The 26,923-nt window shown below is 42.5% G+C and overlaps 1 protein-coding gene across 6 annotated transcripts; it reads left to right on the top strand.

The window, feature by feature from the left end:
• The first annotated feature begins 167 nt into the window (after positions 1-167).
• On the top strand, positions 168-26,890 carry LOC139175979 (membrane-spanning 4-domains subfamily A member 8-like). Of its 6 annotated transcripts, none has more exons than XM_070767467.1 (7): positions 168-802; positions 12,160-12,407; positions 13,126-13,254; positions 13,719-13,775; positions 15,217-15,351; positions 24,810-24,941; positions 26,359-26,890. In XM_070767467.1, exons 2-7 carry the CDS (start codon positions 12,192-12,194, stop codon positions 26,470-26,472), a joined length of 783 nt encoding a protein of 260 aa, XP_070623568.1. In that variant the 5' UTR covers positions 168-802; positions 12,160-12,191; the 3' UTR covers positions 26,473-26,890. The 6 variants fall into 6 exon arrangements, with proteins under 6 accessions (XP_070623568.1, XP_070623559.1, XP_070623548.1 ...); XM_070767458.1 differs by lacking the exon at positions 168-802 and adding an exon at positions 5,571-5,721; XM_070767447.1 differs by lacking the exon at positions 168-802 and adding an exon at positions 5,790-6,078.
• Positions 26,891-26,923: the final 33 nt, after the last annotated feature.

Below are 26,923 nucleotides of genomic sequence, written 5' to 3'. Positions count from 1 at the left end.
ACTACAGTGGATGATGGAGATGGTTTATTATTCTTTTGTTTATACTCTAGAATAATGTTTTTTTTAATGACAAATATGGAATTAAGTAAGAGATCTGATTCTACAGAAAAGAAAAACAGCTGCCAAAATTAAAACATAAATTATTAATAAAACATGCCATTGACACAATTCAGTTACTTCATGACTTATAACTGCAACTTGGATCAGAACATTCATTGCTAAGTGAGACAATTTAAGTGAATTTTGCCTGATTTATGACCATTTTTGCCACTGTTGTTAAGAGAATTAGAACAGATTACAAGAGGTTTGTATATCACTAAAATATTCCATATCGTTAGGATATTTAAATTGATCAACACCACATTTCTTTACTGTTCTCCCAGGGAAAATTATAAGCACCTTCATTATCTGCATCCTGGAAGATTTCGCAATTGTGAAATTGTGCCAGCTGACTGACTCAGGAATATAGAGAAGATTCGTTGCTTCTTTGCCCATAATTACATGGTGAAAGTTTTGACTCCTGCAATGATGTTATAGGTGTACAAAATGTACATTTGCAGAGTTTTTGAGGCTTAGGTTAATAGGCAGTATCCTGAATATAATCTAGATCGGTTGAAATGATGGCACTCTTTATGTCCTTTCTTTGATGAATCTGTATACAGATGGGAAGTTGAACAATTAGCCTTGCAGTGTGTCTGGAACAATCTTGAATACACTCAAAATTATAAAAATGATAGTCGATTTTGGGAGAAGCCTTTCTATTCTATCACCTCTTACAATACTGGACAACATAGTATCAATGGTAGGAACCTTCAATTTCCTAGGTTGTATAGAATTCCAAGACTTAGAATGGACACATAATATTAAAATATCATCAAAACAGTAAAATAAAGAATGTTTTTCCTACACCAGCTCTGAAAGCCCAGACTGTTCAAGTAGCTTCTGATACAGTTCTACAAAGGAACCATTGGGTCTGTCATCTGCACCTCTATAACTGTCTGATTTAGCACTGCAACCAAACCAGACAGACACAGACTTCAATGGATAGAGTTAGACCTAATTTTTTTTAAAAATGCTACCAATCTGCCTTCCATTAAGGACATATATCCTGCACGAGCCAGAAATTATCTATGGACCTCTCTCATATGGGACATAAACTCTTAAATTCTTCCCTAAAGATAACACTATTTATTTATTTATTGATTGATTCATTCATTCATTCATTCATTCATTCAATTATGTATTTGTTTGTTTGTTTGTTTGTTTGTTTGGGTTGGGTTGGGTTGTGTTGGGTTGTATGCCGCCCCTCTCCATAGACTCGGATCGACTAACAACAATAATAAAACAACATAATAGAAATCTAATATTTAAAATGACTAAAAACCCTTATAAAAACCAAACATACACACAAACATACCATGCATAAATTGTATAGGCCTAGGGGGAAAGGAATGTCTCAGTTCCCCCTATAGGAGATTGCCTGCCAAAACAACTAGACACAAGAGTATCCATGTCATCACTCTGCTAAACAACTAATACAACATTGTCAAACTGTCTGGTAGGGCTATATTACTGTTATCCTTCTCATCATTCCTATTACCTAATGAGTGTCCCTGAAAATAGTACCCGGTCTCATATATTTATGGATTCCGAAATAAGCCCTATGACTTATTTTAAGGGAAAAATGATTTCAGGTTGATCAGCCCGGTTGGGATCCCACCTCCACCTCACCCTGGCATACACACAAGAGGCAGCAAGTGTGTGAGGACTGACAGTATCTGGCAGCATCTGCAGCCTGCTGATCCTTTGAGCCAAAGGCAAGCCAAGAGGGAGACAAAGATGAACTTCCCACTCCCATGATCCAGCACACTGACTCTGCTTTTTCAGAGACCATGTGGTGTGTCCACTTCTGTCTCTGCCTGCTGTTTGAACAGGTAATCTCTGTCCTGTCTTCCCATAAGTGCATTTTTCTGAATTTCCGGTTTGTCTGTTAGGTGATTTTTTTTTTTTTTTTGCCTCTGGGACCTCAGGGAAGCTATCTTGAAGCATCCGGGGGACGAAATGGCCTTTTCCAAGCCCAGAAATCAGCTGGCCAGCACGAAGCGAAGGATTTAGGGGTAGTGATTTTTGACAGTCTCAAAATGGGTGAGCAGTGTGGTCGGGCAGTAGGAAAGGCAAGTAGGATGCTTGGCTGCATAGCTAGAGGTATAACAAGCAGGGAGATTGTGATCCCCTTATATAGAGCGCTGGTGAGACCACATTTGGAATACTGTGTTCAGTTCTGGAGACCTCACCTACCAAAAGATATTGACAAAATTGAACGGGTCCAAAGACGGGCTACAAGAATGGTGGAAGGTCTTAAGCATAAAACGTATCAGGAAAGACTTAAAGAACTCAATCTGTATAGTCTGGAGGACAGAAGGGAAAGGGGGGACATGATCGAAACATTTAAATATGTTAAAGGGTTAAATAAGGTTCAGGAGGGAAGTGGTTTTTTTAGGAAAGTGAACACAAGAACAAGGGGACACAATCTGAAGTTAGTTGGGGGAAGATCAAAAGCAACGTGAGGAAATATTATTTCACTGAAAGAGTAGTAGATCCTTGGAACAAACTTCCAGCGGACGTGGTTGGTAAATCCACAGTAACTGAATTTAAACATGCCTGGGATAAATATATATCCATCCTAAGATAAAACACAGGATATAGTATAAGGGCAGACTAGATGGACCATGAGGTCTTTTTCTGCCGTCAGTCTTCTATGTTTCTATGTTTCTATGTGTATGCATGCTAAAGGTGAAACATGGTAAAGTCTTGCATTCCCTCTTATATGGCTCCACATGCCACCTGTAGCACGTGTGCCATAGGCCCTCTATAACATCCCTAGGGCTTATTTTCAGGGAAACACAATTTCCAATTGATCAGCCTGGCTGGTTGCCCCACCCCCAGCCTACACACAAAAGGGTGTCAAGCATCCATTTCACTGAGATTTATAATGTTATGGAAGGAGTAGAGAGGGAAAGGGGGAAAGGCTTTCCAAAAAAGAAACAGATAAAAGGAGAAGAGGGAAATAAAAAGAAGAAAAGAAGAAAAATTCTGGAGAGAGACACACAAACCATTTATCGAAAGGCTATTAGAAAGATTCAGAGGAAAAGATAAAATACAGATAAAATGTTTAAAAGGGGGCGAAAAGGAGCCAAGAAAAAGCGATAAAACAGAAAATTAATACAAAATGGAATGTTAGACAGACTAAGAGATAATGGTTAAAAAAAGGAAGATTAAGGAGCGAGGAAGAAAACTAGATTTTATAGGGTCTGAGGTAAATAGGATTTAATAGAATTATACTAGTACTAAAAATTGTTAATTATTAGAAAAATGGTTTTTCTTATGTATGTTAAACTGAAAATATATAAAAGATGATGAATACTATAAACAATAAAATATTTTTAAAGATAAAATTGAAAAAAATAAATGAGATTAATCTTGACTGTAAAATGAAGTAAACTAATATTGAAAAAATGGGAAAATAAATGGGTTGTTTAAAAAGACAAGAAATTAAAGGTGTATAATGGCGCAACATTGATTTTGAATATGTTTGGGAAGGAAAGGAAGAAAATGAATTTTGCTAGTACTAAAAAACCACTGAAAAATAATTGTTTGTGTGTGTTTGTGTTTATGTATATAAAAGTGAAAAAAGATTATGCTATAGATCAGTGGTCTAATGCCGCGACCCCTTAATACAGTTCCTCATGTTGTGGTGGCTTTTAAGCTGATTGACAGGAAGGTCAGAGGGACACCTCCACTGTAAATGCCTGATTGGTCGAATTATACAAATATGTAAGGTGCCAGAATAGAAGCTTTCATGGGAAATTTGTCCTGTGAAATGGTCATTTGACCCCTCCCAAAGGGATCCCGACCTCCAGGTTGAGAACCATTGCTATAAATTATGGAATGCTTCATTAGATGAAGTAGGACTGAAATTAATATTGGTGTGACTCTCCCCGAAGTGCTGCAAAGTGAAAATAGGTACACACTACCACATGTGGTGGACGTGTCCACTAGTTAAGAAATTCTGGAAGAAAACTAAAAATATGATGGAGGAAATTATAGGAGAGAAATACCACTAAAACCGGAACTCTTCCTTCTTGGAATAATTAGGCATAAAGTTACAATAAATGACAGACATCTGATTCTATACATAACGACCGCGGCAAGAATCATATATGCCCAAACCTGGAAATAGGAATCCTTCCCGACATTGCTTAATTTAATAACAAAAATACAGTATATGAAGTAGCAGAAATGACAAAGCTTACATATGAACTACAGGATAAAGATACTAAGGAATTCCACAATACTTGGGAGAGGTGGTATATCTGGATAAATAAAAAGAAAAGAAAAGAATAAAGAGAGAAAAACCAAACTATTTTTAAGAGGAAATATTACCATTGTAAGGCAGTATTATACCATGGAAAAATATAGAGGATATGAAAGCAATCACATAGAAATGGATATATTAATGAATAAATTAACAAGATATATGTGTAATAATAAATAAGAGGGGGGAAATATATTGTTATAAATGAATATGCTGCATAAAACAATTAGCCTGCAATTCAGCAGGTGTAAATATTAAGCTCTGATATCAAAACAACTCATGTATGAGTGTATATATGTATCTTGTTATCCCCCTTGTCTTCTCACTTTTTCTTTTTCTTCCTTTTTTTTCTATGGATTCCTATGCATAAATAATTATGTAATTTCATGCACTTTGTAAATGTTGTACTGTTGTATTGTTTATACCCTTTTTAAAAATGTAAATAACTAATAAAGTATTTTTCAAAAAAAGACCCATTGGTGTTTGATTATGAGATAATTTAAGATTTAAATGTGGAGGATTAAAGAATTAAAAGGTGTCTAGAGAAATGGAGACTATAATAATCAGGCATATACTGTAATGGTACGTCTTAAAAAATCATGTATGAGGGAAAAAAAGAATAAGGGTAAAAATTGTGGAAAACAGTAGAATATGGCTGAAATTGAACATTAGATATATTATTACATATATTATATACTGTTCAAAAAAATAAAGGGAACACTCAAATAACCCATCTTAGATCTGAATGAATAAATATTCTCATTGAATACTTTGTTCTGTAGGAAGTTGAATGTGCACGATAGCATGTGGAATTGATTGTGAATCAGTGCTGCTTCCTAAGGGGACAGTTTGGTTTCACAGAAGTTTGATTTACTTGTTGTTTAAGTGTTCCCTTTATTTTTTTGAGCAGTGTATATTATATATCCCACAACACTTTCTTCATAAAAGATGTATATATTTTGATTTAAAAATTAAAAAAACTTATTTTAAAAAAGAGAGGCCAAGCTTGTGGGAACCAATAGTATCAGACAGTAGCTGCAGCCCGCACAGGGCAGTTGAGTTGATTCCCTGTTTCAGTAGCAAGGGTTGGGGAGAGGAGGCAGGTGATCCGCACATTTATTTATTTATTTATTGGATAAGTAAATTTTATTGATAAGGATCTGGCCCAGATATTTTAGCGGCTTCAGGGGTCAATGGAAGTTTTTCATGGAGAGTTTCACATGGGGCGCAATAGGAGGCTGGGTTCGAGTCCCTCCGGCCTCCCCTTCACGCCGTTGCGGTTTTACCTGTTCAAACGCCTAAAAGAGGAAACGAAAGCTGTTTAAGGAGCGCCGGTGGAGGGAAAGGTGGGGGTCGTTGGGAGGGGGGAGGGGAGAGAAATCCTCTCCGCTGGACGGGGGGCACTTAAAGAGATCTGGGGAGGGGAACGCAATTCATGTCGTCTTCTTTTCATTTCTGGCACTCTTGTAAAGATTGTGGCAGTCTCCAAGGCGTTGAAAATGAGCCCTTCCAAGCGCGGGACTTGCGTACTTCGAGAGAGGGAAGCGAACCAAATATCGAGGGATGATTTTGATTCCAGTGGTTCATTGTAGTCTGGGAATAACGGGACTTTATAAACTTGGAAAGTTTTCCTCTCATCTCTGAACAAGCAGAAGGTTCCTGGCCGCAAACTTTGTTTCAACAGTTAAAGGGGAAGAAAGAAGGTGGGTAGGTGGGTGGGGGTTTGGGGGGAGGGGGTACCCTTGATTGAGCAATGAGTAAATCCTTCCTTTTAGTAGTCGGAGGAACTCTGCCTTCCACTTGTTCCGGTTATGTTACTTTCGTTTCCCCTGAAGCTTTCGCCTACTTGGTCTTGAGCGGTCGCCGTGAGTAATTTCTAGTTATTTTTAAAAATAATATGGAATTAATCTACGGATCATCCGGTGCCTGCCGGTTCTCCCCTGCAGCCATCCACCCGCGGTCTTCTCAGCCACCGCAGGTCTTTTAGATGGGAGGATTTTGGGAGATAATTAGCGGACAGGGAAGAGTTTGCAGGCAATTTTGCCTTGATGGAAGCGCCCAATACGCGCAAAGGCGCCGTGTAAACTCACAAAAATTCACTATTTCAGTTTTACCATTCAGAGGAGGGTGGGTCAATTTTTCCTTAACTTTGAGTTCCCATTAATACAGGTCAAGAAGGAAGTAGCTTTCTCTTAAGGACTGTACAAATTCATTCATTTGGACTATTGGGTCAGAGTTTTTAAAAACCCACAGGATTAAGTATAAAAAAGGTGAGAAAAGCCATTTTAAATTGCACTTTCAGAACACAGAGAAAGAGGAGAGAAAACTAGTGAATCATATAACTATAAACCAAAATCAGCAAAGTTTGGTAGCAATAGGGGTTGTTTTTCTTGCTAAGTACTTGTATTTCAATACATTGTTAAGATGACTGGCTTGGTGCAGTGTAACACTTGTTTGACTGTTGTGTTCCGTAGTACCTTGTGGAACTTGGGGTGCTGCCCTCTTTGCATAAGGACATCTAGTTTATATGGCGAGATCTCTAGATTGCAGACCTTAGTTTGTAGGTTGCAGGGAGAAGTGGAAAGATTGTCCCAGCCACGTGCTGTAATGCAGCCATGTGTGCAGCCTCCACTTCCACAGCGCCCCCCGAGGAGGAGGGCTGTGTGGACAACTGTTGGTTCAGGAAGATTACGTGCAGTTGAGCAAAAACATAGCAACTTTGGTGTCTCTGTATCCAATTCCTATAATGTTCTTGCGGATTTAAATAGTAAGGATGTTGTAGGTATTAGCAAGGCCCCTCAGGAGGATAATGAGGGGATGTTCAAAGGAGAAGTTGTTTTAAATGAGGTGCATAGTGTCCCCAAACCAAGTGCAGTTAGTAGAAATAAAAAGAGGACACATTTTCTTGTGGGTGACTCGATTGTTAGAGGTGTTGATTTGGGACAGAGCAAGGATGTGGTGAAGGTGATGAGGTGTCTACCAGGAGCCACTGCCCGCAGGGACAGGAGGCGGATTACAAACATTGTCAAGGCTGTGAGTAAAGGTAATGACATTGATGTGGTGGTGCATCTTGGCACAAATGATTTGTCCCAGAGAAATGTTAATGTAGTAAAAAAAGATTTTCAATGTCTAAGTGTGGAGCTGGGTAAAATAACTGATTCAATGACTTTCTCAGAGGTGTTACAGGTTTGTGGCCAGGAGGATAAAACAACTTGTATCAGAGAGTTTAATGTGTGGTTAAGGCAGTGGTGTAAAGCTGAAGGTTTTGGCTATGTAAGTCATGATGTCAGTAGGTGGTCTAATAGGGAGTTATTTAAGAGGGATGGTTTGCATCCATCATACAGAGGTACCCAGGTGCTCGGTGAGGAATTCAGAACTTTTTTGGACAGGCATTTAAACTAGGTAAAGGGGACAGAGATGTAACAGATGTGGATGATTTCTGTCCCCGACCAATGAGGATAAATCAGTTTCTGGAAGCTTATGAAAAGGGAGCTGTAAATAAAATAGATGTAGTTGCTGATGATAAGGGGCAAACTAATAATGAAAATAATGTTCCTCGGGTAATGTGCACGAATGCTCGAAGCTTGAGCAACAAGCTCTGTGAGTTAATGGCCATAATATCTAGAGATAATTTGGATCTGGTTGCCATAACTGAGACATGGTTTAAGGATTCTAATGAATGGGAAATATCCACACCAGGATATACACTGTATAGGAAGGATAGAATAGAGAGAAGGGGAGGTGGAGTAGCCATATATGTTAAAGAAAGTCTAAAAACAATACTAATTCAAAATACATGTAAAGATCTGGAGACCCTCTGGATTTGCATGCAAAATAAAGATGGTTCTGTCATTAGAATTGGGGTGATCTATAGGCCTCCAGGGCAATCTGAGGAACATGACAACAAGATGGTGGATGAAATTACCCTAATGGCAGTAAAGGGAGATATTGTGGTTATGGGAGATTTCAACATGCCTGATGTTGACTGGAATATCCCCAGTGCCCTTACATGCAAAAGTAAGAATATAGTAGAGGCCTTTACAGGAGCAGCTCTGGCACAGCTAGTTGAGACACCAACTAGAGGGGAGAATATTCTAGATTTAGTTTTTACAAATGGGAATTGGGTTTCAGAGGTCAAGGTGGGAGAAAATTTAGGTTGAAGTGACCATCTATGTTTGTGGTTTGATGTAAAAACTGATTGTGAGCAATCCTATACTGCAACCAAAATATTGGATTTCAGAAAAACAAATTTTAATGCAATGGGGGAATATTTAAATAATGAATTAAAGGGGAGGGATAAAATGGCAGGAGCGAGCACCCAGTGGACGGTATTAAAAAAAGGCCATCTTAAAAACCACAAGACTTTATGTAAAGCAAATAACTAAAGGTAAAAGGAAGAAGAAACCGCTATGGTTTAGCAATGATGTAAGGGCTATAGTCAATGAAAAAAAGGCTGCCTATAGGAGGTATAAAGAGTCTGGAAGTATAGCTGATAGAGAGGTGTATAAAATGAGACAGAAGGAGGCGAAACAGATAATATATGCTGCTAAAGCCTCAAAAGAGGAAGAAATTGCAAAATCTGTAAAGAAGGGGGATAAAACCTTCTTCAGATATATTAGTGATAGGAAGAAGAAAAACTGCAGCATCACAAAGCTTAGTACCAGGAATAATACATGCATTGATGGGAATAAGGAGATCGCTGACCATTTCAATAGCTACTTCTGTTCAGTTTTCTCAAAAGACACCCTACAAAATAATACTATGGAGGGATATAGCATTGCTTCCAGCTGTATGGATTCAGCTCCAGTGATCTTAGAAGCCGATGTCTTAGAAGAACTTGAACGATTAAAGATAAATAAGGCAATGGGTCCAGATGGCATCCACCCCAGAGTTCTTAAAGAACTCAGATCTGTCATTGCTACCCCCCTGACTGATTTGTTTAACCAATCCCTGTTAACAGGAGATGTTCCTGAGGATTGGAGAATGGCCAGTGTTGTGCCTATCCACAAGAAGGGCAGTAGAGAAGAAGCTGGTAACTACAGGCCAGTTAGCTTGACATCAGTTGTGGTTTAAATGATGGAGACTCTACTCAAAAAGAGGTTAAATCAGCACCTAAAAAACAATAACTTATTGGACCCAAATCAGCATGGCTTTACTGAAGGCAAATCATGTCAGTCTAATCTCATTGATTTCTTTGACTATGTCACAAAGGTGTTGGATCAAGGTGGTGCTGTGGATATTGCCTATCTGGACTTCAGCAAAGCCTTTGATACGGTTCCACATAAAGAGCTGATAGATAAATTAGTGAAGATTGGACTTAATCCCTGGATAGTTCAGTGGATTTCAAGCTGGCTGAAGCATAAACATCAGAGAGTTATTGTTAATGGTGAGTATTCTGAGCAGAGACAGGTTACAAGCGGTGTGCCACAAGGGTCTGTTCTGGGTCCTATTCTTTTTAACTTGTTTGTGAGTGGCATAGGGGAAGGTCTGGTAGGGAAGGTTTACCTATTTGCCGATGACTCTAAAGTGTGCAATAGGGTTGATATTCCTGGAGGGGTCTGTAATATGGTAAATGGTTTAGCTTTACTAGATAAATGGTCAAAGCAATGGAAACTGCAGTTTAATGTTTCCAAATGTAAAATAATGCACTTGGGGAAAAGGAATCCTCAATCTGAGTATTGCATTGGCAGTTCTGTGTTAGCAAAAACTTCAGAAGAGAAGGATTTAGGGGTAGTGATTTCTGACAGTCTTAAAATGGGTGAGCAGTGTGGTCGGGCGGTAGGAAAAGCAAGTAGGATGCTTGGCTGCATAGCTAGAGGTATAACAAGCAGGAAGAGGGAGATTGTGATCCCCTTATATAGAGCGCTGGTGAGACCACATTTGGAGTATTGTGTTCAGTTCTGGAGACCTCACCTACAAAAAGATATTGACAAAATTGAACGGGTCCAAAGACGGGCTACAAGAATGGTGGAAGGTCTTAAGTATAAAACGTATCAGGAAAGACTTAATGAACTCAATCTGTATAGTCTGGAAGACAGAAGGAAAAGGGGGGACATGATTGAAACGTTTAAATATGTTAAAGGGTTAAATAGGGTTCAGGGGGGAAGTGTTTTTAATAGGAAAGTGAACACAAGAACAAGGGGACACAATCTGAAGTTAGTTGGGGGAAAGATCAAAGGCAACATGAGAAAATATTATTTCACTGAAAGAGTAGTAGATCCTTGGAACAAACTTCCAGCAGACGTGGTTGGTAAATCCACAGTAACTGAATTTAAACATGCCTGGGATAAACATATACAGTGTTCCCTCGATTTCCGCGGGGGATGCGTTCCAAGACCGCCCGCGAAAGTCGAATTTCCGCGAAGTAGAAATGCGGAAGTAAATACACCATTTTTGGTTATGGACAGTATCACAAGCCTTCCCTTAACACTTTTAACCCCTAAATTACCATTTCCCATTCCCTTAACAACCATTTACTCACCATTATTACTGGTACTCACCATTGAATAAGACACTTGTGATCCTGATATTTATAAACATAATTATTTATTAACAATAATTATTTTTCTGTTATTTATTTTCAAAAATTATTAGTTTGGCAATGACATATGATGTCATTGGGTGGGAAAAACCGTGGTATAGGAAAAAAACCGCAAAGTATTTTTTAATTATTTTTTTTTGAAAAACCGTGGTATAGGCTATCCGCAAAGTTTGAACCCGCGAAAATCGAGGGAACACTGTATCCATCCTAAGATAAAATACAGAAAATAGTATAAGGGCAGACTAGATGGACCATGAGGTCTTTTTCTGCCGTCAGTCTTCTATGTTTCTATGTTTCTAATAGATGTCAATGTTAGTTGGGATTTTATTGTATCATTTCACTTTTTTCTGGGTTGTCTGGAGTTTTGTAAGAAAACTGAGGCTGATGGTCCAGTTGTGTTCTGATAAGATATGTAGCTTCATCAGTGAAACAAAGGTGGGATACAAATTCCTACTCTTGTGTCCTTCACAGTAACTTATGTCCAAATTGATATGACCTTCCTTTGTCACCAGTTAAGTTATTCTTTCTCCCTAGGCTATTACAAGTTATGCATAGTATGTTTGTGTGTATGTTTGGTTTTTTTTATAAGGGTTTTTTAGTTGTTTTATTAATTGGATTGTTCATGTTGTTTTACCACTGTTGTTAGCCGCCCCGAGTCTGCGGAGAGGGGCGGCATACAAATCCAATAAATAAATAAATAAATAAAGATGGCAATCAACATGGTCATACATGCTTGATGCCTTTAGATCCATGTGCCAGTAACGGTAGGAGGGCAAGTTACAATAAAATCTGGCCCAAATAGAAATATCATTTAATTGGGGAATCCGAGGTGGTGCTAAGATCAGAAAGAGACTTTTTGCATTGAAAAATGTTATGTTCTCTATGATCTGATTAACTTTTTCTTCAACTGATGTCCATGGAGATTTGCAATCTTCCAGGTTCATGGTTGTCCCAAAGATGCTTTTCAAAAGGCAACTGGACTTTCTTGGTTTTTTTCTTGAAAATGTTTTGCTTGTCAAGCATGATGTTTCTTTTGTTGTGGCTGAATGGTGGGCAAAAGAAATATTTCTGTCTCTGAGAAAGTTGCATGTTTTTACTACTAGTTGTATGTTTTTATTGCCCTTCTAGCAATTTTCTTCAGTTTTACTGCAGGCAAATGTTACATCATAAAGTGAGATTAAGAAGAAGGACCAGAATTTGCCTCCTTCATTACATTAATTTTTCCTCACTTGTTTGTTTGCAGGTAATTTAACTGTGGCAATACTTCCAGCCAGAATGGCCAGTGGAACCGTATTTGTCCCCCCCTCTAATGGAGGAAACATAATCCAAATGGCGCCTGGATTCCCCAGTTTTCCACTTCAGGCATCTGGAACCATTCCATATCCTCAGTATGGAGCTCAGCAACTTGGAATTCCCACCAATGCTCCTCAGCAAGTCCCACAAAAGGGTCCTTTGGAGAGATTCTTCAACGCTGAGCCCAAAGTGCTTGGGGTACGTATGCTTTGCTCTGTGCCTGTTGGAATCCATTAAGCTTTTAGGGCTATGTAAAGACCTGAGGGTCCCATGTTGCAGTTCTAGAACTTGGCTTGGCTGTTGTCTAGTTCTATAATCAACTCCAGAAACCTCAGTCCTTCCTGGTTGCTTCATATGTTTTTCTGGAAAACATTCTGACTCCGGATGTGCATTCTTTTGCTTTGCTCTTCAACTGAAAAAGTGGAGCTCAGCCAAGGTCTCTTTTTTTCTCTTCCCTCAGAGAAGTGCAGTTGTTGGGCATTTCTCCAGAAAAACCTGGTCATGGGTTGGTTCCAGCTTAAGCTGGTTGAAGTCACTTTGTGCTTATAACTATGATTAACCATAATCATCACAAGGAGAGGAGTCTGTAATGAGTGGTGACATTTTTCTTTCAATGGCCCATCGTGATATTTTTCCCCGACAATAGCAGTCCCACTGAGGGTCAAACCAGATCATAATCTGGAGGAAATGTCTGGTACATAGTGACAACAACTGTCCCTTCTCCCCTTTTGGGTTTTTCACCATAGGAAACCAGGCCTTGGGTCAACACCTGCACTGGAAGCTAAGAAACCCCAAGCCCTTTGAAGGACCTTTCAAAGATATGAAGTGATGCCTTCCCTCGGGTACTAAAAATCATATTTTCTCTCTCAAATTCAGATAATTAATTTGTTTTATTTTGTGTATTTCCCTTTTGTAGACTGTCCAAATTGTGATTGGGTTGATCCACATTGGCTTTGGAGCTGCCTCGGTTTCTTCAATCACTGGTCGTTATTATTTTTTGACCTTGTCTTCAATTGGAGGTTACCCTTTTTGGGGAGGGATATTTGTAAGTATGTGCAAATGGATAATGGATTATATACAGAGGTGGGCTATGAGCCGGAATGCTAAATTGCGCTCGCTGCTGTGGCTTGTAAGTTCTTGCGGGGCCAATGCGATTTTGCTGCTGCACCTGTGGAGGAAGCAAAATTGTGCATGGAGCCACAGGTGAACCTGTGTTTCGGTGAGGTTTTTTTGCTCCCATGCATGCTGAAATATGGGCACACCTGTGGCTCCATGCGCGATTTTGCTACCTCCACAGGTACAGCAGCAAAATCGCACTGGTCCCGCAAGAACTTACGAGCTGCGGTGGCAAGTGCAATTCAGCGTTCCGGCTCATAGCCCACTGCTCCTTATATAAGTCCTGTTTGAAGTGGAACCTCTCTGGCTTCTCATGGGTGCCAGAGTTTTTTTTGATAATTTTAATCTTTCGTTTCCAGTGGACTATAATCATTTCTTTTTCTTTTTCCATAGTTTATTACTTCTGGATCACTTTGTGTATCAGCTGCGAACCATCGAAATAGTTGTTTGGTGAGAAACCTGTGTAGCATTTGAATTTATTTTATGCTGTTTCTTTGGAGCTTTTACTGTGTCAGTTCTCTTCAGATACTGCTCAATTTTATATCAACATTTGGAAAAGAAAAACTCAATAGTCCCACCTCAACTTTTGCTTCCAAGCCTTGTTTCTATTGAAAGTTTTGTGTCAACAGTAGAGAATGTTCAACTATCCAGCATTTGAGCCTCCCCTGGTCCCCATTTTGCGATGGGCTTCTTGCTAAGTTCCTTCCTGATGTGCAACATGCAACACTTCAGATCCTGTCAGTACCATGACCAAAATGAGAGAAGCCTGAGAGAGTCAATGACCATCATGTGTGTGTTTGTTCTACCAGAGCTTCCTCAATTGCTGATATTAATGGTGATTTGCAGTGGCATAATGGTTAGAATGCAGTACTGCAGGCTATCTAACTTGAGTAGGAATCATTGTGGGAATCAAAGGGAGGAGAGAGCTGTTGGTGGTCCTCCTGCAAAGAGCTTGCTTTCTCTCCCTCCTTGATTTAAAGTGTGTTCATGGCAACAGAGAAATGCTATTGTCTTCTAAAGGAATACTGTGTGGATTCAAGAAAAGGCAAAGGACCATCTTGATAGAAAAATGCAACATTTCTACAGGGGAGAATTAAAAACAGAGCAATTTTTAAATGTTCAGAATTCTCACTACTCACTCCAAGGGTTTCTCCATTCCCTTCTCCCTAGCTGCCTCTCTATAATGTTGTATAGTTAAAAGAGCATTTAATGCTTAGAGCATGTAATTTCTTACAATAAATAGTGTGGGATTACTTTAAGCAAAGTGTTAAGGCAGTGTGGGCACTTGGCATGTGCAAGTGCCCACACTCATAATTCAATGCCTGGGAAGAGCAAAAACAGCTTCCTCCATCCACTCCTCCATCCACTGGAGGCTCTCTGGAAGCCAAAAAATGCCCTCCAAAGCCTCTGCAAGCAAGAAATCTGCTGACCGGCACACATATGCATGTTGGAGCTGAGCTAGGGCAATTGTTTGTGTGCCAGCAGATATGGCTCCGCGTGCCATGTGTGACACCCATGCCATAGGTTAAGGGATGAAAAAAATGTACCAATTATCCTGTCGCTTATAACCACCTGATCTTCAATGGAGACTGACTTCCAGAAAGAAAAAGAATGAATTTGACAATTTTAGAAAAACCTTCAAATAGACTTGTGGGCTTTGCATTTCCACTTTGGGAAAATGTCTTGTTACTGCTTTTTGATTCCTATGATCTTAGTGAATGTTGTTTAGTTTCACCACTGACTGGCTATGTGTCATTAAACACCCACAGATAATTTCTTTGTCATTGTTTTCACCATAGTTGGGCTAATTGTTTTTATGCTTTGCATTTAATAAGATTTATGCTGACAGTATAATTATAATTTCTCTCCTTCTGGTGTATTGCTCTTTCAGGTGAAATCCAGTGCAGCAATGAACATCATAAGTGCTATAATGTCATTAAGTGGTATCTGCCTGCATCTATCTGAGCTGATAATCTACAATCGTAGTTCCCGTTATGTCTATCCCTATACTGATACCGATCTTGCCGTAAGTAAATCAATCTTTTCTTTCACTTTGGCTTCATGTGCAGAATGCAGAAGGAGATTATATATGCTGCCAGGATATCCCTGACCCTTTGACTTTGTTTGAAATTTTTCTTTGAATACGTCTCAGTCCCAAAGAGATGTGTTCTATTTCATTTGAATTTTTAAAATATACATGTATTTGTTAAATAAGGGCAAGCAACCTTCTGAGCATCAAGGTACAAAGTGCTTAGGACTTTGTAGATTTCTTTTTTCTTTTTCTTTTTATTTATTTATTTATTTATTTATTTATTTATTTATTTATTTATTTATTTATTTATTTATTCTTTGTCCAATACACAATACATATGGAAGAGAATAGACATTGGGTAGTATATACCGTATTTTTCGCTCTATAAGACGCACCTGCTGATAAGACGCACCTAGATTTTAGAGGAGGAAAATAGAAAAAAAATATGGGAGGAGAGAGGCAGCCTCCACGCTTTCCTTTCAGAGGAAGACCTAAGTGGTCAAAGACGTTCCGCCCCCCTCCCAGCTTCCAAGCCGCATTCGCCTTCCTCCGCCGCCGCCAGCCGGAGCGAGCTGCTGGGCTGCGCGTGGCAGGAGAAGCCCGGACAACGGCGGAGCGCTGGGCAGCACTACTGCCGCCGCCGCCGCGGGGAGAGGCGGGCATGTGAGCTGGCGGCATTGGGCTTGGTGGAAAGTCCGGGGGCAGCTCCAGTGACTCCCCTCCCGTGGCTGCTGTTGAGGCGGCAGTGAGAAGCCCGGACAACGCCGGAGCGCTGGGCAGCACTACCGCCACTGCCGCTGCGGGAAGAGGCGGGCATGTGGGCTGGCGGCATTGGGCTTGTGGAAAGTCCGGGGGCAGCTCCAGCGACTCCCCTCCCATGGCTGCTGTTGAGGCGGCAGCGGCGTCCGCCTCCGGCGCGCGGCTCTCTCTCCATTCTTCTCTTTCCCCCTCTCGGGCTCCGAATGCGGCGGCGGGAAGAGGAAACGAGCCGCAAGGCATCGCGTCTGCAGGAACGGGTGGTGGGGCGCCGTTGTTGTCCTCACGGCGCAAAGCCACACAGTCCCGGATCGCTTGCTTCCCCGGCCAGCAAGCCGGCTGCCTGGGAAAGCAGCGCATTTGAAAAACGCTTTCCCAGGCAGCCGGCTTGCTGGCCGGGGAAGCAAGCGATCCGGGACTGTGTGGCTTTGCGCCGTGAGGACAACAACGCCGCTCTGTTTAGGGTAACCCGCTCCCTTCTTAATCAGAGGGGAGTTGGGGAGCCCTTGCAGAGTAGTGCCGAGGATTTTAACACGTTTTTCGCTGATAAAATCGCTCGGATCCGAGCGGACCTCGACTCCAATTGTGAAACAGAGTCGCCTGACAATGAGTCAGTCGAGGTGACTGGGGCTAAACGTCTTTGTCCATCTGTCTGGGAGGAGTTTGACTTGGTGACACCTGATGAAGTGGACAAGGCCATTGGAGCTGTGAGTTCCGCCACCTGTTTACTGGATCCGTGTCCCTCTTGGCTGGTTTCGGCCAGTCGAGGGGTGACACGGAGCTGGGTCCAGGAGATTGTCAACGCCTCCTTGGGGAGGGGGTCCTTTCCGCCCCTTTATAAGGAGGCGGTTGTGCGCCCCCTCCTCAAGAAGCCTTCCCTGGACCCAGCCGTGCTTAATAACTACCGTCCAGTCTCCAACCTTCCCTTCATGGGGAAGGTTGTTGAGAAGGTGGTGGCACTTCAACTCCAGCGGTCCTTGGATGAAGCCGTTTATCTAGGTCCTCAGCAGTCTGGATTCAGGCCCAGCTACAGCACGGAAACTGCTTTGGTCGCGTTGATGGATGATCTCTGGCGGGCCTGGGACAGGGGCTTGTGCCAGTTGCGGCCCTATTTGGACCGGGAGTCATTGTTCACAGTCACTCATGCCCTCATCACCTCGAGGCTCGACTACTGTAACGCTCTCTACATGGGGCTACCTTTGAAAAGTGTTCGGAAACTTCAGATCGTGCAGAATGCAGCTGCGAGAGCAATTATGGGCTTCTCCAAGTATGCCCATATCACTCCAACACTCCGCAGTCTGCATTGGTTGCCGATCAGTTTCCGGTCACAATTCAAAGTGTTGGTTATGACCTATAAAGCCCTTCATGGCATCGGACCAGAATATCTTCGGGACCGCCTCCTGCCGCACAAATCCCAGCGACCGGTTAGGTCCCACAGAGTTGGCCTTCTCCGGGTCCCGTCGACTAAACAATGTCGTCTGGCGGGACCCAGGGGAAGAGCCTTCTCTGTGGGGGCCCCGACCCTCTGGAACCAGCTCCCCCCTGAGATTAGGATTGCCCCCACCCTCCCTGCCTTTCGTAAACTCCTTAAGACCCACCTTTGCCGTCAGGCATGGGGGAACTAAAACACCTCCCCCTTGCCCATGTTGTTTTGTTGATTGATTGACTGTGTGCCTATTTTTTATAGATACTGTTTTTATGAGATTATTAATTTTAAATTGTAACTAGATGGGTGGGCATTGGATTTAGTATTATGTACTGTGCTGTTTTTTATTATTGTTGTGAGCCGCCCCGAGTTTGCGGAGAGGGGCGGCATATAAATCCAATAAACCTAACCTAACCTAACCTAACCTCTTCCTTCCTCTCCCATCTCTTTTTTCTTTCTCTTTCTCTCTCTTGCTTTCTTTCTCTTTCTCTCACTCTCTTCCATCCTCTCTCATCTCTTTCTTTCTTTCTCTATCTTGCTTTCTTCCTCTCTCTTCCTCTCTTCCTTCCTCTCTCATCTTTTTCTTTCTTTCCTTCTCTCTCTCTTTCTCTATCTTGCTTTCTTCCTCTCTCTCACTCTCTTCCTTCCTCTCTCATTTCTCTCTCTCTTTCTCTCTTTTTCTCTCTCTCTTTCTCTATCTTGCTTTCTTCCTCTCTCTCTCTTCCTTCCTCTCTCATCTCTTACTTTCTTTCTCTCTTTCTCTCTCTTGCTTTCTTCCTCTCTCTCACTCTTCCTTCCTCTCTCATCTTTCTCTCTTTTCTTTCTCTCTCTCCCCCCTCTTTCTCTCTCTCTTTTTCTCACTTTCCCTCTCTTGTTTTCTTTCTCTCTCTCTCTTGCTTTCTCTCTCACACTCTTTCTCTCTCTCGTTCTCTTTCTCTTGCTATCTCTTTCTCTCCCCCTATTTCTCTCTCTGTGTCTCTCACTTTCTCTCTATCTTGTTCTGTCATCGCTCTCACTCTCTCTCGTTCTCCGGAGGCTGGTGAAAGTAATTTTCAATGTCGGGCATGCGGGCTGATGCGCGCTCTCCCCATCCCCCTGCTGCCAGCCCAACCCAGAAAATTCAAAGTAAGAAAAACCTTCGCTCTTACTTTGAATGTTCCGGGCAGGCTGGCAGGGAGATGGAGAGAGCGCGCGTCAGCCCGCATGCCCGACATTGAAAATCGCCTTTGCCGGCCGGCGGCCCCACTGTGAGAATGCCTCGAGAGAAGAAAGAGAGGCTGAGCGGGCGGGGCGGGCGAGGGCAGCGGCAAGTAGCCAGGGGGGGCGCGAGGGGGCCAGAGGGGCGGGGGTGGGGGCGGCCGCGGCTTCATGCGCACCCTTGGAAAAGGGTGCACAGGGCCCCTTTTCGGGGATGCTGGCGCATGCGTGCGAAGCCTACAACTTGCGCTTGTGTTAAATTTTGTTTCTTTCCTAAGCAGCCTTCTGTGTAAAAAAATCCATTTGGGAACGACTCATTCCCAAATGGATTTTTTTACACAGAAGGCTGCTTAGGAAAGAAACAAAATTTAACACAAGCGCAACTAACACAAGCGCAAACGCCACCCCGAAGGGGCTCCTACCTTCGCCGCACGCTTTATTTGGGACTGGAGGACCGCGCTGCCAAAGGCTCCGTCGGTGCTTCGAGTCCTGCCTTGCGAGGGCCAGAGGGCCCGCCTTTTTCGTTGGTGAGGCAGGCGGCTGGCAAGAGAGGGCCGGTACTGCGCATGTGCGAGGAGCTGCTCACTGGGCACAAATTACTGTAGGCGCCAGGAGGCCAGCGGGCAAAACCGGGCCCCCTTCATTGTTCAATTTGGCCGGGCCCGTGACACCACTCCCAGTAGTACCGCCCTATCAGCGGCCCTGGTGTTGATGTCCGAGATGTGGTATGGGTTCCAGACAGATGAGCTGTATTTGAGAATGGGTCTGGCATAGGTTTTGTAGGCTCTTGTCAGTAGTGTGAGGTTCTTTACCAGGCTCTCCCTGGTTTGGTTTTTCATTTTTCTTTTGTGGGGATGGGGACAGATTTTTTTTAAAAGTAGTAAATATGTTTTAGATATACCTTTTGATTATGTCTCTGTACAGTGCAAATTGTTTTGCAGTAGGGCATGGGTGCTCACAAACAGGAATACCTGAGAATTTATATAACATAGAATATAGCTGCACAGGTTGAAACTACACCAGTTTTTCCTGCACACCCACATCCTCATCCTTTCTTTGCATTTGCCACCCAGTTTTAGAAAATTGAAATTTAGGTAAGTTTTAAAGTATGGACAGTTTAGAACCACACCGATACCTGGGATCAACGGCTTGAATTTTTAGTATTTTGTAACATGCTGCTCTTTGCATTCTTCTAAGAGTTAAATCATCATAGTATCACATCCAGTGCTTTTCTCCTTTCCAGCCTGACAAATGACTGGAAAAAAGTTGGGTTGCTGCATCCTTATTGTGGAGAAACAATATATTGTATCTGGCTGAATCTAAATCACATTGCTGCCCTTAACTATATTCTGTTGCTGCCAATTTTCCCATGACATTACCTTTACCCAATCCTCAGCCCATAAGTAAGATTTACACCTGATGTGAGTAAGTCATCATTAGCTGTATTTGTATGAAACTAGTCTTTTCCTCTTCCCTTATTCCAAACCCATTCAACAAGGTGTACAAAATCTATTTCCCTTTCTTGGAGAAAAAGTCGGGTGACCAAGAGTAGATATGTTAGGACAGTGGGGAGTCCTGTCACTTTTATTTATAGATAATGTTGTAAGCCGCCAAATAGAACATATTAAGGTATATTTTCCTGTTTAGGATGTGATTTGTTTTTACTTACTTCTCCTTTTCCTGTATAAGGACATATTATCAACAATAACTTGCTATTGGTAGATTGATGATAAACCTTGGTCATCCCAGCTTTGTGTAAGGTATAAGAATATGGCCTTGGGTGGAACCCGGGGTTCAGACTTTCTCATGTGAGTACTCTGAATCTGTGCACACAAATAAACCTGTGTTGCTCTATCGCTTTGTGGTCTTCATTCCCGAAACTGGTGAACTTATCCAGCTGCAACAGTACCTTACCTGGGTGTCTGAGAGTCTTCCTAGACACTCTCCTCCATTACTTCTCTCTAGGCAACAGGAAAACAGACCCTCTAAATTTCCTGTTGGGAAATGGAGGACAAGTAAATTACATCTATTTACTTTGACAGTGAGATAGGCAGTACAGTAGACCCCCGCTCGTTGCGAGGGTTCCGTTCCAGGACCCCCCGCAACGAGCGGGTTTTCGCGAAGTAGCGCTGCGGAAGTAAAAACACCATCTGCGCATGTGCAGATGGCGTTTTTACTCCCACAGCGCTAGCGAGGAGCCGAAGATTGGGGGCGGGGCGGCTGTTTGCCGTCGGCATGGAGGGCTTCCTAGCAGCCCCCCAAACCCGGGTTGGGGGTCCGGGGGGCGCTGGCTCTCGGCGTTTTCGAGCTGAGTCTGGGAGCGAATTCGCTTCCGGACTCAGCTCAAAACCGCCGATAGCAAGCGGCAAGGAACGGCTTGTCTCGGCGCTTTCGAGCTGACCGGACTCAGCTCGAAAGCGCCGAGACAAGCCGTTCCTTGCCGCTTGCTATCGGCGCTTTTGAGCTGAATCCGGAAGCGAATTCGCTTCCGGACTCAGCTCAAAACCGCCGATAGCAAGCGGCAAGGAACGGCTTGTCTCGGCGCTTTCGAGCTGAGTCCGGGAGCGAATTCGCTCCCGGACTCAGCTCAAAAGCGGCGAGAATGAACGGCGTGGGCGGGCGAAGGGCGGGCGGCAGTGAGGAGTTTGCGTGGGCGGTGGGGAAACTCCTCGCTGACGCCAGCAAGAGGGGGAAGACCCAGGGAAGCCGCTGCCATCTACGCATGCGTGCCCGGCACGCATGCGTAGATGGTATTTTTGACTTCCGGGTTGAAAAATAGCGAAGTACCCTGTTCGCAATGGTTGGGGACGCAATAAACGGGGGATCACTGTATCTGCATTTGATAAATAAGCAAAATAAATTTCTTTACAATATTGTTTAAACTCTGCCCAGAGGAGATAGCTTCTGTTAGCCTCTTTCAGATCTTCTGTCTTGCAGCATACATCTAATTGTAGCATGAGTTGTCTTCCTGTTTTCAAAAGATTAGTAGTACTTGTGCTATCAGTACCCAATGTCTTTTCATATGCACCTTTATTATACCTTAAATGTAACTTGAGAGATGCCCAAACTGAGGGCGGAAGAAAAGTACAGCAGATACTCCATTTCTGTTGTAGTACCCTAAGTGATACATGTTTACTGTATAGTATTGATTGTTTTTTTTAAATATTAATGGGTTTTAATTTTAGCTTTTGTTAATATTGGATTTGTATTACTGTTTATTGTATTGTTATTATACAGTAATGTCAATTTCAGCACAACTGAAACAATTTTCAATGATTAAATTTTATGATGGGGTATTTTCTTTCTTCCATAATTGTGCTATTGAAAGTCAGACCGGGGTAACTATGTGGGTCATCAGATAGAGCTTTTGTCTGGGGTAACATAATTTCCAAATGCCCAGGAGCATGCTTTCTTGAAAGTATTCAATTTCCTCTTCCAGTATATCTCTAAGCCACCTATGTGTGGTTTTCCATATAATTTGAATTTTGGGGCACGACCACCACATATGAAAAAAGGTTCCTGGGTGTTTCTTGCATTTCCAACATGTGTCTTTAAGGTTGGGATAGATTTTGGTGAGTCTTTTTTATTATTTCTCTCTCTCTCTCTCTCTCTCTCTCTCTCTCTCTCTCTCTCTGTCAAAACATGTATAAAATGATAGGATTTTAAAAAAGCAAAGTAGGTATAGGTAAATTTGGACAATAGGATGGTAGGACAAGGATGATAGGACACACCCCTTATGGACCTCTTAGGAACCAAGTAAGGTTGACAGTCTAAGGTCAAAGTTTTTGGGGTTTGGGGAAGAAATCACAGAGTCAGGTAGTGCATTCCAGGCATTGACCACTCTGTTGCTGAAGTCGTATTTTCTGCAATTGAGTTTCAAGAGGTTTACATTGAGTTTGAATCTATTTTGTGCATGTGTGTTGTTGCAGTTGAAGCTGAAATATTCATTGAGCTGTAGGACATTGTGGTAGATGATTTTATGAACTACATTTAGATTAGCTGGAGATCATTCCTCTGCTATCCTGGATTTCAAAAAACAGAAGAAATAAAAGATGTAGCAAAACGCCCCCAAAAGAGTTTGTTGCCTTGGCCTAGCAGTGACACAAACAGGATGTGGGGAGGCAGGATGTAGGGAGAGAGAGACATAGAAGAACACATACAGATAGATACACAGAGGAGGTGAGAGAGACAGAAGAAAGAGACACACACAATGATACACAGAAAGAGGATGAGATGGGGGAGAGAGATACAGAGGGAGAGTAAAAGAGAGAGAGACTGTCTGTGTGTATCATTCTCTTTCTTTCTTTTTAAAAAAAATATTTTTATTAATTTTCAAAAAGACAAACAAGGACATACAACACTAAACATTTAAGGAGCTACCATTGCTCCGCTTGCCGTAGAAGTCTAACTAATACAGAAATATAAAAAACCTAACTGTAGTCAGATCAAAACAGAAATGCCACACATGTAAGTTACATTCTTGTTGGATTCAAATCTATACAGTAATACCCCGGTTATTGCGTCCCCGACCATTGCGAACAGGGTAATTTGCGATTTTTCAACCCGGAAGTCAAAACACCATCTGCGCATGTGTGCCCTTTTTTTCTATGGGCACGCATGCGTAGATGGCGCCCGGCAGATCAGCTGCTGGGCGGCTTCCCTGGGTCTTCCCCCTCTTGCTGGCGGGAGGGCGAGCAGCGGGCATCAGCAAGGAGTTTCCCCACCGCCCACGCAAACTCCTCGCTGCCGCCCGCCCTTCGCCCGCCCACGCCGTTCATTCTCGCCGCTTTCGAGCTGAGTCCCGGAGCGAATTCGCTCCGGGACTCAGCTCGAAAGCGCCGACAGCCAGCGCGGAGAAGCCGTTCGCTGGCGCTGGCTGTCGGCGCTTTTGAGCTGAGTCCCGGAGCGAATTCGCTCCGGGACTCAGCTCGAAAGCGCCGACAGCCAGCGCGGAGAAGCCGTTCGCTGGCGCTGGCTGTCGGCGCTTTTGAGCTGAGTCCCGGAGCGAATTCGCTCCGGGACTCAGCTCGAAAACGCCGACAGCCAGCGCGGAGAAGCCGTTCGCTGGCGCTGGCTGTCGGCGCTTTTGAGCTGAGTCCCGGAGCGAATTCGCTCCGGGACTCAGCTCGAAAGCGCCGACAGCCAGCGCGGCGCGGCTGTTTTAAAATGTCGCCGCCGGCTTGGGGGGCTTGCCAGCACCCCCTGGACCCCCAACCCGGGTTTGGGGGGCTGCTAGGAAGCCCCCCATGCCAGCGGTGACATTTTAAAACAGCCGCGCCGCCCCCAATCTTCGGTTCCTCGCTAGCGCTGCGGGAGTAAAAACACCATCTGCACATGCGCAGATGGTGTTTTTACTTCTGCAGCGCTACTTCGCGAAAACCCGCTGTATTTATAATATTAAACTTATTAATTAAATTTCTTTATATTTTAAGATATTCTATACTTATATAAAAGGAAAAGGGAAAATTATTAGTAATACAAAAGAAAAAGAAATGAAAGAATATACACTTCTAAGTTAGCGTATCATTCTCTTTCACTCCCTGCACCTTCTAACTGTTTCGGGCTTTTCGCCAGCTTTGTTTCCCCCCTTACTTTTCGAAAGCTGGGCTGCCAGAGCAATGGGCGTAACCTCCTCCTCCTCCTCCATCTCGTCTGCACTTTCCTGACCCCACCACAGGCAGTCAGGGGGGAGGGGGAGGGACATGCGCTCCCGGCCCATTCCGGTAGGACCGGGAATGGTGGCCTGCCCCCAGATGAGAGGGAGAAGGAGAGGGAGGGAGGGAAGGAGACAGAGATGGAGTTACTTATTTCCCATAGAAAACACGGAACCACAAAACCTGGGTAGGTGTGGCTAGGGGTGTGTGTCAGGTGACTGGGTGGGAGTGAGTGACACTGAGTTGGCCAGGCCCATCCAGGTTTTGTGGCTCTGGGTGTTTTGTTTTCTCTGCGAAACTGGCCCACATGGCTTTTTGAGTGTTTAAGGTTGCTGACCGCAGGGGTAGCTCTTTAAATAAAATAAAAGAGATAGTATTACCTTATTTTCTCAGCAAATTACAACTATCTTTCCACATAGACTGTACAGAGTTTATACAATATAAGATATGGCGTCTCCTGTATGCTGCTCTTGTTCAGCCTGCTGGAATTTTGCATCGCTGTTCCACTGGCTCATTTCGTGTGCCAGGCAACCTGCTGTGGTGATGACCAGGTAACTATTTGATACTTCAATAATAGCTTGAGGAGTTCTCATTATGCTGAACAATAAGTGAGATTGGTAACTCAGGTTGCCCGGTAATATTCATAACTAGATGAGACTTGACTATTGATCCAACACCCTGTGATTTATTTGCTTCCGCATATGAATAAATTACATGATGCATTTTTCCCAGCTTCTATTTTTCTAGAGAGTGAATGTCATGAATAAAACACAGCTTGTGTGATCTCCTTATAATTCAGTGACGCAGAAATTCATTTCCTCTTTTAAGAGGGGTCAGTTCTAAATGCATAAACAGTGGTACCTCTACCTAAGAACGCCTCTACTTAACAATTTTTCTAGATGAGAACCAGGTGTTCAATATTATTTTTGCCTCTTCTTAAGAACCATTTTCTACTTAAGAAACTGAATCTGGAAAAATTTCCCAGGAAATTTGAGAGCAGCACGAAGGCCCGGCCAGTTTCCTGCCATTCCCCCTTTAAGGCCATCTCGGGCTTTTCTGGGCTGCTAGAGGAATTAAGAATGAATTAACTTCTTAAATAGAGGTATCACTGTATTTACTTTAGTAGAGTTGTTATATTAATCTAAATATTCTGTCATTTGATCACATATTTCTCCTGGAAGGAAATGGATCTTCTTTGGGCCTTTAAATTGTTAAATTAAGTTAATAATCTGATAGCTTTTGTGAATAAATCATGAGGATAATATTTATTTATTTATTTGCTCCTCAATTATTATTATTATTAATATTAATAATAATAATAATAATAATAATAATAATAATAATAATTTATTAGATTTGTATGCCACCCCTCTCCGAAGACTTGGGGCAGCTCACAACAACAATAACAATACCATATAATACAAATCTAATATTAAAAAGAACAAGTTTAAACCCATTATTACTAAAAACAATCAATGCTACATAATCACACCACACTCAAATGCTACAAGTCAGAAGGGGGGATTAGCCCCCCATGCCTGGCGACATAAATGGGTCTTCAACATCTTGTGGAAGGCGAGGAGTGTGGGGGCAGTTCGAATCTCTGGGGGGAGTTGATTCCAGAGGGCTGGGGCCGCCACATAGAAGGCTCTTCCCCTGGGTCCTGCCAGATGGCATTGTTTAGTCAACAGGACCTGGAGAAGGCCAACTCTGTGGGACCTTCTGGAGCTGGAGCCTTGGAGGTTTACAACAATTCAGTAAGTTTACAAATACAGAACATAAAATATAAGCAGTATATAACTGGAATAAAAAGTAACATGCAAAATAAAATCAGCCCCCAAAGGTCCTCAGGAGTGGTGAGACTCCTAGCATCGCAATCAAAAATACTGGAGAATCTATTCCTCCTACCTAGAGTAACAGATTCGTCCTTGAATATTGTTGTGTCATGACTATTCTTTTCTGTTACAGCCAACCATGGTTTTTGTGCCTTACCAAGTCATTAGCGGTGAAGAGGTGGCAGCTGAACCAAATCCTCTTCCTCCTCCACCAACTTACGATAACACAGTTGCCAAATCTGAGTGAAACAAGAAGGAAATATGAGAATTCTTGGCAAAAGAAGTTTCAGGAGAAGCAATGCATTTTATATTACTTTATTTGGTCCTCCAGCTTGCGTGTTTATTTTTCACTTGTAGCCTTTAAAGACCAAATTAAATGGTGACAAGTTTTCAAAATTCTTCTATTTTACTTAATACCTAGTTGTAATACTTTCCAAGAAGCAAGAGTTTATGCTGGAAATCATCAGTGTATTTATGAAGAAGTACTGTACACTCCCTACAGTGGATAATGGAGGTGGTTGATTACTCTTTTGTTTATACTCTAGAATAATGTCTGTTTTTTAATGACAAATATGGAATTAAGTAAGAGATCTGATTCTACATAAAAGAAAAACAGCTGCCAAAATTAAAACATAAAATATTAATAAAACATGCCATTGACACAATTCAGTTAGTTCATGACTTATAACTGCAACTTG

Source organism: Erythrolamprus reginae, chromosome 1 (assembly GCF_031021105.1).
Source record: "Erythrolamprus reginae isolate rEryReg1 chromosome 1, rEryReg1.hap1, whole genome shotgun sequence".
Lineage (NCBI taxonomy): Eukaryota > Metazoa > Chordata > Lepidosauria > Squamata > Dipsadidae > Erythrolamprus > Erythrolamprus reginae.
Note: the sequence above shows the minus strand (reverse complement) of the source record. Positions and strands in the feature narration are given on the sequence as shown.

What these genes read in the sequence shown, in the direction of transcription:
- LOC139175979 (XM_070767416.1), top strand. Translation starts at nt 9,449, where the DNA reads ATGATGGAGACTCTACTCAAAAAGAGGTTAAATCAGCACCTAAAAAAC. An exon ending in ACCATCGAAATAGTTGTTTG is followed by an intron (nt 13,776 to 15,216) that starts GTGAGAAACCTG and finishes TTGCTCTTTCAG; the next exon opens with GTGAAATCCAGTGCAGCAAT. An exon ending in CCTGCTGTGGTGATGACCAG is followed by an intron (nt 24,942 to 26,358) that starts GTAACTATTTGA and finishes TTTCTGTTACAG; the next exon opens with CCAACCATGGTTTTTGTGCC.